Below are 14310 nucleotides of genomic sequence, written 5' to 3'. Positions count from 1 at the left end.
ACATAACACACACACAGGATAAAAGCAATTGCTAGATTAATAATTAATACAATTGAAATGTAATGATATTGTGTTGTACTACCTTGTGTAGCCTATTGTTGCTGTTGACATTACATGAGCTAGGCCCTTAACTCTAATTGCTCCTGTAAATCGCTCTGGATAAGAGTGTCTGCTAAATGACTAAAATGTCAAATGTAAAAAGGCTAAAGTTATAGGCCGATGTTTAGCCACTCCTAGTGGATTATACATTTTATTTATAAGGACACGGAAGACAAGAATCGCCCACTTCCAGTATCGTGCGAGACCACGCCTTTTATGTAATAAAAAGGCCTATTATACATTGTATATTCAGCGAAATTATTCCACGAAGCAAAATGTGTCTTTAAAATCCCCGTTTGAATGTGGTCGCATCTGACGATTAGCGCCTGCCTTTGCTCTGACGTCAACGAGATTGTCTGCGCTAGGTGAGTCTCGCGCACACTGCCTTCCCTTCCCCTCCTCTCTCCGTCCGTTATTGTGAAGAGATTGAACGATGAGATCGCTCGCGCTCGCTGTCATCAGTGCCGCCCTATAGAGACCCCCAGCCCCGAGGCTCGAACACAACGACCCCACCCCCGCTCCAAGAGGGACGGAGAAAAAACCCTGTTCTGACCCGGCTTTATTTGCCCTCAATCCGGGCCTCATGCTGTAGCAGACTGAACGAGCGAGAGAGAGAGACAAACACACATATTGAGTCGGCGAGGGACAGGGCGGAATAGAGGAGAAGGGATTGTTCATTCGACTCTAGACATGGGATGTACACTCAGCGCTGAGGAGCGCGCTGCTCTGGACAGGAGCAAAGCCATCGAAAAAAACCTGAAGGATGATGGAGTCACTGCCGCAAAGGAAGTGAAACTGCTACTGCTTGGTAAGACACCGTTTATAACGGGGGCTGCCCGTTCTGCACGGTTCGGTTGATGTTGATGTCGATTGCAGAGAGCCGGGCCGGGGCGGCAGGCGCTCTCCGTGGTCCTGATGTCATGTCCCCCTAAAGACAACCGACTCTCACTCTGCTCTCTATTCCCTTTAGGGGGAGGAGAATCGGGCAAAAGCACCATCGTCAAACAAATGAAGTAAGTGCTTTTTTTTCTGAAACAGGCGTCTTTGACGAGGCCTGAGATTGCGCCTCCCCTGCCCATAGTGAGGCTGAGCCGCTAGCTCCGCCATGTTTCCTCAGAGGCCGTACCTTTGCCGGTGATTCGAGCACCTCCTGTAGACGGTAATCGGAGGCGGTGCTCACGGTCAGTAGCAGGCCGCAGGGGTGCTGTCCACTGACATGGTGCTGAAATTTACCCAGAGGTTTTTCATGCATCTATCGATAAAGAGGCATGGCGAATACATCGGTGTTTGTGACTGTGTGTGTGTGTTTTTGTGCAGACAATATGTGTGTATGTGTGTATTAGTGAGGTCACTACACTACAGCTCCATTAGCAAATATCTCTGGTTTAATCTTACTGGCTTTAAGTGCCTGATATCGCAGAGAGTACTTTGCCTATAAAGCGGATTTACTCAGAAAATATGGCATCTAAAACCACATGTAAACCTTTCCCCTTCTCGTCTAAACCACTCTCTCATCTAAATCACTGTTCTTTTTCTAAACCCTGTTACTAGATTTCTTCTTTAAAGAAGACCTCTGTATCCAGGGCCCAACCGGAAAAGCACATTATATAATATTTTCATGCACATAATTAAACACGGCTGTTGCTATGCAGACATCCTCTCAAAAATCCACAATTTAAAAAATGTTGGGTTCAGTGCATTCACTGTACCTCAGCACACACTCATCTGCCCCACACACACCCTGCTTTTTCCATCACACACACACTACTCCCTCTACTCCACTCTGTTTCCTTCCATTCTAGCACTCTCTCCATATTTAATTATCCTGGGGGTTCTCCCTAGCGGTACAGACAGTTACCCAAAAGCATCGCTCGGGAGAGGCTTCTGTTGTGAACTACATATGTTACATTGGTTATATTATATAATGCCAGGATCGGAACAGGAAAAACTGATCCAAGACAGAGATAGCATTGGCTCTTTGTGTGTGTACACATGGGTGTGCATTTGTGTAGTTTTGTATGTATGTATATTGATAATGGTGTGTGTCTGGATGTGCTTACATCCAACATATGTTTATTTGCCAGAATTTCATTGACACGATAAACCCCATGAGATACCCTATCATGTTTTACAAAGGAGTGTAATAATAATAATAATAATAATAAATATCTCATTCAAAAATAAATCATAGGCATTATATGGAGTTGGTCCCCCCTTTGCTGCTCTAACAGCCTCCACTTTTCTGGGAAGGCTTTCCACTAAATGTTGGAACATTGCTGCGGGGACTTGCTTCCATTCAGCCACAAGAGCATTAGTGAGGTTGGGCACTGATGTTGGGCAATTAGGCCTGGCTCGCAGTCAGCATTCCAATTCATCCCAAAGGTGTTCGATGGGGTTGAGGTCAGGGCTCTGTGCAGGCCAGTCAAGTTCTTCCACACTGATCTCAACAAACCATTTATGTATGGACCTAGCTTTGTGCACACTAAAACATGAAAATACCTTCCCCAAACTGTTGCCACAAAGTTGGAACCACAGAATTGTCTAGAATGTCATTGTATGCTGTAGCATTAATATTTTCCTTCACTGGTATTAAGGGGCCTAGCCCAAACCATGAAAAACATCCCCAGACCATTACTCTTCCTTCACCAAACTTTACAGTTGGCACTCTGCATTGGGGCAGGTAGCGTTATACTGGCATCCTCCAAACCTAGAGTTGTCCTTCAGACTACCAAATGGTGAAGAGTGATACATCTCTCCAGAGAACGCTTTTTCACTGCTCCAAAGTCCAATGGCGGTGAGCTTTACACCACTCCAGCCAACGCTTGGCATTGCACATGGTGATCTTAGGCTTGTGTGCGGCTACTTGGCCATGAAAACCAATTTTATGTAGCTCCCATCAAACAGTTATTGTGCTGACGTTGCTTCCAGAGGCAGTTTGGTACTCAGTAGTGAGTGTTGCAACCAAGGACAGACGATTTTTACGCTTTACGTGCTTCAGCACTCGGCGGTCCCATTCTGTGAGGTTGTGTGGCCTACCACTTCGCTGCTGAGCCGTTGTTGCTCCTAGACCTTGCCACTTCACAATAACAGCACTTACAGTTGACCAGGGCAGCTCTAGCAGGGCAGAGGAAATTTGACGCAACTGACTTGTTGGAAAGGTGTCATCCTATGACGCTGCCCCGTAGAAAGTCACTGAGCTCTTCATTACGGGCCAATCTATTGCCATTTGACGCAACTGACTTGTTGGAAAGGTGTCATCCTATGACGCTGCCCCGTAGAAAGTCACTGAGCTCTTCATTACGGGCCAATCTATTGCCAATGTTTGTCTATGGAGATTGCATGGCTGTGTGTTCGATTTTATACACCTGTCAGCAATGAAATAGCTGAATCCACAAATTTTATGGGATGTCCACATACTTTTGGCCATGTAGTATAGCCGCGACCAGCAATGAACGGGGTTCTCAGACTGACAGAAAGGACACAAGATCAGAGTGGATTTACTTTGGTTTAAATACACAAATAAAAACAGATTCTTGATTTGTCAATAACTCAGCCATCTTTTGATTTTTTCTTAAACTAAGTTAAGGCAAGTACTATGGGCTACATTCCAAATTTGGTGTCATTTGGTCCTATGGTTCATAAGTAGAAGATGTTTGAAGTATTTTTAGTATATTTTAGAATTTTAGCCTATGTGCTAATATGCATCTACACATGGCCATCTTTGAATTCATCAATGTTATTTTGTCAAACTCGTTAGGGACTATTGTGATGAGTCCAAAGACCGTATTTAGAGTGAATCTGACTTTTAGTCCATGAGAAGAATATTTTTTTGTGATTATTTTAAGCATTAGCATTACATAGTGAATTGTTAATTTTTTTAAAGATATCAATGCCAGACTTAACATGGTTCATCATGTTAATGTTTCAAACTTATAGGCCATTGTGAAGTGGATTTATCAATAACTCAGCCATTACTTAACCAATCCCTTAGGTTTTCTCAAACTAAGGAAACACAAATTTCCAAGATGGAGGAAAATCTATCCTGAAGGACCTTATGGGTCATTGTGGCAAATTTGTTCAGCTTGCGGAAAGACACCTACATGCAAATTTTCAAGTGTCGATGTCAAACGGGCGGCGGATATGAGAGTTTAAGTGAGACTGCTTATAACAGCGTCATCTATAGGCCAATCGGGGCCATTTTCTTTGACCAAGTTAATCATGGACTCTTGTTTCTTTGTGCCAAATTAAAAAAAGGTGTGTGTGTTTGTGTTTGTATGTAGCAAGGTGAATTGATAATGGTATACATCAATCTGTATTATTAAAAACCAACACCTTAATTATTAAATAGCAAGTATGTTTTAATAGAACTTGATCATAGTGTACTAGTACAGACTAGAAAAGTGGTACACACACAATAAGAAAGGCACATACTGAGGAAGGCTATGCATCTTGAACATCTGTGAAAATAAATAAAAAATCTAAGAGAAGGTAATTGAAAAAAAAATAATATTTTTTTTATTTCATCTTTATTTAACCAGGTAGGCTAGTTGAGAACAAGTTCTCATTTACAACTGCGACCTGGCCAAGATAAAGCAAAGCAGTGCAACACAAACAACAACACAGAGTTACACATGGAATAAACAGGCATACAATCAATAACACAATATAAAAAAAAGCAGTCTATATAAAATGTGTGCAAATGGCATGAGGAGGTAAGGCAATAAATAGGCCATAGTAGCGGAGTAATTACAATTTAGCAAATTAACACTGGAGTGATAGATGAGCAGATGGTGATGTGTGAGTAGACATACTGTTGTGCAAAAGAGCAGAAAAGTAAATAAAAACAATATGGGGATGAGGTAGGTAGATTGGGTGGGCTATTTACAGATGGGCTATGTACAGCTGCAGCGATCGGTTAGCTGCTCAGATAGTTTAAAGTTAGTGAGGGAAATATAAGTCTCCAGCTTCAGCTATTTTTGCAAATCATTCCAGTCATTGGCAGCAGAGAACTGGAAGGAAAGGCGGCCAAAGGAGGTGTTGGCTTTGGGGATGACCAGTGAGATATAACTGCTGGAGCGCGTGCTATGGGTGGGTGTTGTTATCATGACCAGTGAGCTGAGATAAGGCGGAGCTTTACCTAGCATAGACTTATAGATGACCTGGAGCCAGTGGGTCTGGCGACGAATACAGTGGGGCAAAAAAAGTATTTAGTCAGCCACCAATTGTGCAAGTTCTCCCACTTAAAAAGATGAGAGAGGCCTGTAATTTTCATCATAGGTACACTTCAACTATGACAGACAAAATGAGAAAAAAAATCCAGAAAATCACATTGTAGGATTTTTAATGAATTTATTTGCAAATTATGGTGAAAAATAAGTATTTGGTCACCTACAAACAAGCAAGATTTCTGGCTCTCACAGACCTGTAACTTCTTCTTTAAGAGGCTCCTCTGTCCTCCACTCATTACCTGTATTAATGGTACCTGTTTGAACTTGTTATCAGTATAAAAGGCACCTGTCCACAACCTCAAACAGTCACACTCCAAACTCCACTATGGCCAAGACCAAAGAGCTGCCAAAGGACACCAGAAACAAAATTGTAGACCTGCACCAGGCTGGGAAGACTGAATCTGCAATAGGTAAGCAGCTTGGTTTGAAGAAATCAACTGTGGGAGCAATTATTAGGAAATGGAAGACATACAAGACCACTGATAATCTCCCTCGATCTGGGGCTCCACGCAAGATCTCACCCCGTGGGGTCAAAATGATCACAAGAATGGTGAGCAAAAATCCCAGAACCACACGGGGGGACCTAGTGAATGACCTGCAGAGAGCTGGGACCAAAGTAACAAAGCCTACCATCAGTAACACACTACGCCGCCTTGGACTCAAATCCTGCAGTGCCAGACGTGTCCCCCTGCTTAAGCCAGTACATGTCCAGGCCCGTCTGAAGTTTGCTAGAGAGCATTTGGATGATCCAGAAGAAGATTGGGAGAATGTCATATGGTCAGATGAAACCAAATTAGAACTTTTTGGTAAAAACTCAACTCGTCGTGTTTGGAGGACAAAGAATGCTGAGTTGCATCAAATAACACCATACCTACTGTGAAGCATGGAGGTGGAAACATCATGCTTTGGGGCTGTTTTTCTGCAAAGGGACCAGGACGACTGATCCGTGTAAAGGAAAGAATGAATGGGGCCATGTATCGTGAGATTTTGAGTGAAAACCTCCTTCCATCAGCAAGGGCATTGAAGATGAAACGTGGCTGGGTCTTTCAGCATGACAATGATCCCAAACATACTGCCCGGGCAACGAAGGAGTAGCTTCGTAAGAAGCATTTCAGGGTCCTGGAGTGGCCTAGCCAGTCTCCAGATCTCAACCCCATAGAAAATCTTTGGAGGGAGTTGAAAGTCCGTGTTGCCCAGCAACAGCCCCAAAACATCACTGCTCTAGAGGAGATCTGCATGGAAGAATGGGCCAAAATACCAGCAACAGTGTGTGAAAACCTTGTGAAGACTTACAGAAAACATTTGACCTCTGTCATTGCCAACAAAGGGTATATAACAAAGTATTGAGATAAACTTTTGTTATTGACCAAATACTTATTTTCCATCATCATTTGCAAATAAATTCATTAAAAATCCTACAATGTGATTTTCTGGATTTTTTTTCCTCATTTTGTCTGTCATAGTTGAAGTGTACCTATGATGAAAATGACAGGCCTCTCTCATCTTTTTAAGTGGGAGAACTTGCACAATTGGTGGCTGACTAAATAATTTTTTGCCCCACTGTATGTAGCGAGGGCCAGCCGACTAGAGCATACGGGTCGCAGTGGTCGGTGGTATAAGGGGCTTTGGTGACAAAACGGATGGCACTGTGATAGACTACATCCAGTTTGCTGAGTAGAGTATTGGAAGTTATTTTGTAAATGACATCACCGAAGTCGAGGATCGGTAGGATAGTCAGTTTTACGAGGGTATGTTTCGCGACGTGAGTGAATGAGGCTTTGTTGCGAAATAGGAAGCCGATTCTAGATTTAATTTTGGATTGGAGATTTTTAATATGAGTCTGGAAGGAGAGTTTACAGTCTAGCCAGACACCTAGGTATTTGTAGTTGTCCACATATTCTAAGTCAGAACCCTCCAGAGTAGTGATGCTAGTCGGGCGGATGCGGGCAGACAACGGTTGAAGAGCATGCATTTGGTTTTACTAGCGTTTAAGAGCAATTGGAGGCCACGGAAGGAGTGTTGTATGGCATTGAAGCTCGTTTAGAGGTTAGTTAACACAGTGTCCAAAGAAGGGCCAGATCTATACAGAATGGTGTCGTCTGCATAGAGGTGGATCTGGGAATCACCCGCAGCAAGAGCGACATCATTGATGTATACAGAGAAAAGAATCGGCCCGAGAATTGAACCCTGTAGTACCCCCATAGAGACTGCCAGAGGACCGGACAACAGGCCCTCCGATTTGACAGACTGAACTCTGTCTGAGAAGTCGTTTTAAAAATGTGTTACATAATGTGTGAACCACCTTACTTTGTAAGAATAAGATCTTCATACCTATGGATTATGCACCTTTTGAAGTCAATGGTATACTTATTTATTCAACTAGGCAAGTCAGTTAAGAACAAATTGTTATTTACAATGATGGCCTAGGAACAGTGGGTTATCTGCCTTGTTCAGGGGCAGAACGACAGATTTTTATCTGTCATTCTAGGCTACCTGCCGCCCCAACTGCTGAAGTGTATTCCAGACTAGGCTAGTGTAATGGATTTATAATCTGATCCTCAATATCAGAACGTTTCACGTCAATGTTGTTGAGTGGTTTAAATGTACAGACCACCTTTGTCATTACAAATGTGAAACCTAAAGTGGCTATATTGGCTGCAGTTGATGCTGCTGAGGTGTGAGTGAGTGTTTGTGTGTGAAAGAGAGAAGAAAAGAGAAGGTGGGTGGCAGCCATTGATGTGCTGCGTGTATTTGGGTGTGTGCAAAGGAGCAGGCACTGCTTGACGCTCAGAGACAACCCTGTTCTTGGTCACATGCACGCGCGTACAGATGCACATACACTAAAGCGTCTGCTGAAATGTGGGTTCACTGAAGTGTGAATGTTTGTGTGTGTGCGCTCATGCATGCACACTTAACCTACGTACGTGTGTGTGTGTGTGTGTTATTTTGTATGTGTTCTGATGTGTGTGTGTGTATGCAGGATTATCCATGAAGATGGCTTTTCTGGGGATGATGTGAAGCAGTATAAGCCTGTGGTCTACAGCAACACCATCCAGAGTTTGGCTGCCGTCCTCCGAGCTATGGACTCTCTGGGCATCGAGTACGCAGACAAGGACAGAAAGGTGGGTACATGCACCCTGCACAGAGTAGGATTCATCCATAGTGTACAACCAATGGCCCTTTCAAAACCTTACTTCAAGGTGCACTGCAAAGCAGACCTTAATGTTTCCAGTGGGGTATGGTGGTAGACATCCAGGAATTCAGCTATACAGTCTTCACCTCATATGTGTCTTAATAAATCTATGCATGTGTTTTTGTTTGTGTATGTGTGTGTGTGTGCGTGCGTGCGTGTGTGTGTGTGGTGATGCATAGTCATATCTTTTGTACATAATACATAATGTGTGTGTCCAGGCGGATGCTAAGCTGGTGTGTGATGTGGTCACTCGTATGGAGGACACAGAGCCCTACTCAGCAGAGCTGCTGACAGCTATGAAGCGTCTGTGGGCCGATGCCGGGACCCAGGAGTGTTTCAACAGGGCCAGGGAGTACCAGCTCAATGACTCCGCTGCCTAGTGAGTAAACACTAAGGGACCAAGCATATCGGAATGCATTAAACTTTAAATTAAGCATAATTCATGCATTGAATCAATGGAAGATTTGTGAGAAAGTTCCAGTTACCTAACATATTGGAATTTGAGTCCATTAGCTGCCTGTTCTTGAACAGTAACACAGTGCAAAGGTTAGTCTATGAAGTGACTGCGTTGGTTAGTCTTTACAGTGCAAAGGTTAGTCTTCGCACTGTATTTTTGTAGCTCTACACTCTTAGAAAAAAGAGTTCCAAAAGGGCTCTTCCTCTTTCTGCATAGGAGAACCCTTTTTGGTTCTAGATACAACCTTTTTGGTTCCAGATAGAACCCTTTTGGGTTCCATGTAGAGCCCTCTGTGGAAAGGATTCTACTTGGAACCAAAAGGGTTTTACCTGCAACCAAAAAGGGTTCTTTAAAGGGTTTTCCTATGAGGACAGCCGAAGAACCCATTTAGGTTCTAGATGGCACCTTTTTTTCTAAGAGTGTATTACTGAAGCTCTACCTCCCCTCCCCTCCCCTCCCCTCCCCTCCCCTCCCCTCCTTCGCTTCCGCCTCCTCCCTCCTGTTTCCATTTCCCCTCTCCTTCCTTCTTTCTCTCATTAGCTACCTGGACAGTTTAGACCGTATTGGTGCTGCTGACTACCAGCCCACCGAGCAGGACATCCTGAGAACCCGAGTTAAGACCACTGGGATCGTGGAGACCCATTTCACCTTCAAAAACCTGCACTTTAGGTTAGACACACCACACACACATAGGTTTACACATACAGTTCCTCTCCCAGTCCAGTATATTTGTTTTGTAGCATATTTGTGGTGTATGTTATGACACGTTTATAACTCTTATGTTTCTTTCAGGCTGTTTGATGTTGGAGGTCAGAGGTCAGAGAGAAAGAAGTGGATCCACTGCTTTGAGGATGTGACGGCCATTATCTTCTGTGTGGCGTTAAGTGGCTATGATCAGGTTCTGCATGAGGATGAAACCACTGTAAGTACTTCACACACACTTCGTACTACTCACAAACACACCACACATATTCTCAAACATGCATCTCATCTGTCTTATTTGGTCTTTTCTGCAGAATCGCATGCACGAGTCCCTCATGCTCTTCGACTCTATCTGTAACAACAAGTTCTTCATCGACACCTCCATCATCCTCTTCCTCAACAAGAAGGATCTGTTCGAGGAGAAGATTAAGAAGTCACCACTGAGTATCTGTTTCCCTGAATATACAGGTAAGACTTCCCTACAGTCCGCATATACACAAAGTTAGACAGACACACATGCAGAACAGATCGTAAGTCTCTCTCACTCTCTGGCGCTGTATCTCTCTTCCTCTCCTACTCTTCTTTCTCCTCTCTCTCGCCCTCACCCACCTTTCCTCCCAATTTCCCCATAGGTGCTAACACTTATGATGATGCTACCGCATACATTCAGGTGCAATTTGAGAGTAAGAGCCGTTCGCCCAACAAGGAGATCTACTGTCACCTGACCTGTGCCACTGACACAGGAAACATCCAGGTAGTGTTTGACGCAGTCACTGACATCATCATCGCCAACAACCTGAGGGGGTGTGGCTTATACTGAGGCCTAGCCCTGCACAGAGGTTGCATTGGAGGGTGTGAGGTGGTTAATAATAATAATAATTTTGATGATATTAAAAGGCATAATTATGTAAATCTACACGTCCTAAGGGACCCAAAGAGCTGCCGCCAGACACCACGACGGATTCTTTGCCATGTTCTGTTCCTCTATTCCTTTTTTTAATTTCAGAATTCCACCACCCCTCTTTTGTTTATTTGTTATCAACATGTGTTTCCTATTGAATGTCCTTCATGTTTTGTTGATTGTGTGAACAACTGTAAGATGTAAATCAGAAAAGGGGAGGTCCAAGGAGTATATTCTGTTTTCGTGCCATGTTTCGCAACAAATTAGATAGAAATGTTATGCATAGAGCGGAGAAGGTCCTCTTTTCCTTGTGATAGAGATTTGTGTCAGTTCTATACATTACATCTCTATCTGCAACATCCAGAACATTGAGCCACAATGAATGTACCCCTTGGTGCTCCGTTTGCAGAGGTGATGTTGTGCTCTAGGTGATGATGTAATAGAGGAGGTACTGGTGGCTGGGGTTCTGTACAGCGTTGGATAGAACCCCCCTCTGTTGGACTCACACAGGGCTGCTCTACATGAGCTCCTTCTGCTCTGTTTTATTCCTATCTCTTTTAAACATCCAGAAGGGGGGGGGGGGGGGGGCAGTTCTGTTTGTGTGGCAGGCTCTGCCATTGGCCTCCTGCAGTGTGATGAAATGCCTGTCAGCCAATGATATATCTGTGTCGGGAAAGTGTGATATCAGTGCCAACCTTCTGAGCATGACAGAAAGAGGAATAGAATTAGAGATCATTGATCACTTTCACACTATCTTTACAATATAATGCAATTGAAGGGACACAAACGCTTTATTATCATCAAATTATCTGTGGATTTTATTTCAACCTCATGCCCTCCTACCTCCTAGAATCCCGTGCCACATATTTATTTCCTGTCCTGTCAGACCGGTGGAACACCACTTCCTGTCTCAGTCTCAGAGGGTCTAGAGCTGCTCTGATGGACCGTCTCAAATGTCACCTCCCATGTAGTGTACTACTTCTTCAAAAGTAGTTCTTCAAAAGTAGTACATAAAGTAGTACATAATATGGGGAATAGGTTATCATTTTAGACTTGCACACTCAAGTCCACTGGTCAGTGATGTATCATATGGTTGTCTCCTGGTCTCCTCTCACTTATCACTTATCACTGAGATGAAAGGACTGGATAGGTTTCCACCGTGTTGTTTTCACTCACTAGTCCTTACAGATTTGTAGTTTTAGGAGAGGACAGCCACAGACCACTGACCAGTCTCTCTGCTTGTTCAAAAGGGTCTTCCTAGGTGCTCTTTATGTAATAAAACATGAATATGTGAATGCTCAATTATTTGGAAGTTGAGGTAATTTGTAGATTAGATAAGCCACACAGTGCTTAGCTCAGGATGACCCTTGTGAGCAAGCATGCTGAATTCTAAATCCATCCATACTACCCCCTCTAGGAATTCCTGTAGATTTGAAAGGATTTGATTGGTTTAACCTTTTCATGTCCTTAACAGAAATGTATAATATTCTACAGTACACATGTTCTCTGAGTTTACTGATGGACAAATCGGCCAAAGCGTTTAAACAATACCTAAAGAAATCCACACACACACCCCTAGAGTGCATGCAGTATAAGCCCATCAAATGCAAGTCAATAGAGACTGCAGAGTGAGTGATTTTACAGCATTGTCCCTCTTTCTCAGATCTTAAACATGTTCACATCTTAATCATTTTTGCTATATAGATTGTCTGGACCAATATATAAATATACAAACAATATCTAAAGAATTCCACACCCTCTCTATCGCACAAGCAAATTCATTTTATGAAATTTTTTATCTGATTCTCAGAACATGTTCAAATTTTAATAATTGTTTTGACCAATATATATAAAAACAATATCTAAAGAAATCCACACACACTCCTAGAGTATATTATACAGCATAAGGAAATCCAATGTAAGTCAATGGCGAGTGAGGCCTGCTACAGCATTTGCCCTATTTCTCTCTCTTTCTCTCCCTCTCTCACAAGCACACGCGTGTGTATACACACCACAGACATCAATGCACACCAGTTGTAAAATGTTTCTCTCTGCAGTCTCCATTGGATTTGGAAATACTGCATGTACTCTAGAGGTGTCTGTGTAAGAGAGGGAGTGGATTTCTTTCAATATTGTTTTCATATTTATATTGGTCTGGACAATCTATATACCAAAAGTGATTAAGATCTGATCATTTGAACATGTATTCACATGACATGATTCATGTAATATGTAAAATACAATAACCCCATGTGTCCAAAGACTAAATATAGTATGACACAGAAACGGCTGTAGTTCACAAATGAGTTGAATCATCTATTTGGCATATTTGGGCTAAAACGGGTCAAAGAACAATACTTTCTGCTTTTAAACTATATCATTCTAAATTGTATTTCAAAATACATATGCTGAAGTCATTTTAATGATTTTTATTGTCTCAAAATCCCAACTTTGGAGGTATGATAGATAATGCCAATCTTAAAATGTCAATTTGGCATGTCTAGACACTTGTACTAACTATGTTATCACCAAATGTAATGCATTTACACCAAAGAGAATTTGTTCAGTGCCACATTTGTTAATATGGACATGAATGGGTTAGGTAATATGGTAATTGCGTCACCTTCTCTTCTGATAGAGTGGGTGGTATTTTTTCCACATTGCTTGTATATATATATATAAATATAAACACACAAACACAATCGATTTTAGATCTACAGACATGTCCAAGCGGCAGGGGCTGGGGTAGAGTTGGAATTCAGCAGCAGTCTCTCAGTGGGGAGTTTGGGTTAACCCTAACCCCTACCCCCTGACCTCTTAACCCTGAGCAGGCCACTGTCAAACTCCGGCTGTCACGTTCTCTATTTTCACAGAGGAAAAGTACTGCTCTCCACTCATTCACCTGTGCACCTGAAGATGCATCCTAGCCCTCTATACTCCCTCTATCACGTGTCGTTCCTCATTTCTCTCAATCCCCCTTTCCATTTTCACCTTAAACACCGTACTGTATATATATGATTATACCAGATTTCTTTTTTTTTACTGTGAATGCTTTTGTTCTGCACCCCTTCCTTCTCCGTAGATTATTGGTTGCTCTCTCATGTGGAATGTTTGTGCTGAGCCAATCGAATGTTGTGTTTACATTAAAGCCACACTTTTCCTAACTATTCCCACGGCCATATTGAGTATCTTTTTCATGTCTGTCTTTCTCCCAGTGCTTTGTTTGAAATCAACCCCCAAGCTCTTCTCATATTCTCATTGATCTGAAATGATCGGATGGGTGCAATATGGTAATAGCTCCATTGACTCTTATGGTTGGATCGGTGGACTTTCCTTCATACTGCCTACATGTCTAATCCTCTCAGATCTACCAGAAGTGTCCAGGGGTAGATTTCAGACTGAAAACAGGTCTTATATGCCTCATGAGAGCATAAGGCCTAGATTCAATCAGATCTGCATTAATAGCGCCATTGACATTTAAAGATAATTTCCGATTGAGCCGATGTATGCAGCATTTACCGTGAATGCGGTCTCCACGAAAACATTGCCTTTAAAGGGTGCATGGCCAAAAAGGGCAGATCGCATTGAATCTAGCCCTAAGACTTCTACATAGCCATCTACATATGTATGGAACATCATGTCAGGAAATATTTGAAAGTAGCAGCTATCAACAGAATTCAATTTTCTAAGATAGTGGTCGATCTTCTAGATTAGACTGTCATCAATTAAA

The 14310-nt window shown here is 42.6% G+C and overlaps 1 protein-coding gene across 1 annotated transcript; it reads left to right on the top strand.

Moving 5' to 3' along the window:
* Window positions 1–453: 453 nt before the first annotated feature.
* LOC139384337 (guanine nucleotide-binding protein G(o) subunit alpha-like) lies at window positions 454–13747 on the top strand. The gene is made up of 8 exons (XM_071129043.1): window positions 454–907; window positions 1070–1112; window positions 8308–8449; window positions 8739–8899; window positions 9518–9646; window positions 9770–9899; window positions 9994–10147; window positions 10312–13747. The coding sequence occupies exons 1-8, from the start codon at window positions 790–792 to the stop codon at window positions 10497–10499; spliced, it is 1065 nt and encodes a 354-aa protein (XP_070985144.1). The 5' UTR covers window positions 454–789; the 3' UTR covers window positions 10500–13747.
* Window positions 13748–14310: the final 563 nt, after the last annotated feature.

The sequence above is a fragment of the Oncorhynchus clarkii genome, chromosome 26 (genome assembly GCF_045791955.1).
Source record: "Oncorhynchus clarkii lewisi isolate Uvic-CL-2024 chromosome 26, UVic_Ocla_1.0, whole genome shotgun sequence".
Classification (NCBI taxonomy): Eukaryota; Metazoa; Chordata; class Actinopteri; order Salmoniformes; family Salmonidae; genus Oncorhynchus; species Oncorhynchus clarkii.
This window is presented reverse-complemented; position numbering and strand designations above follow the sequence as displayed.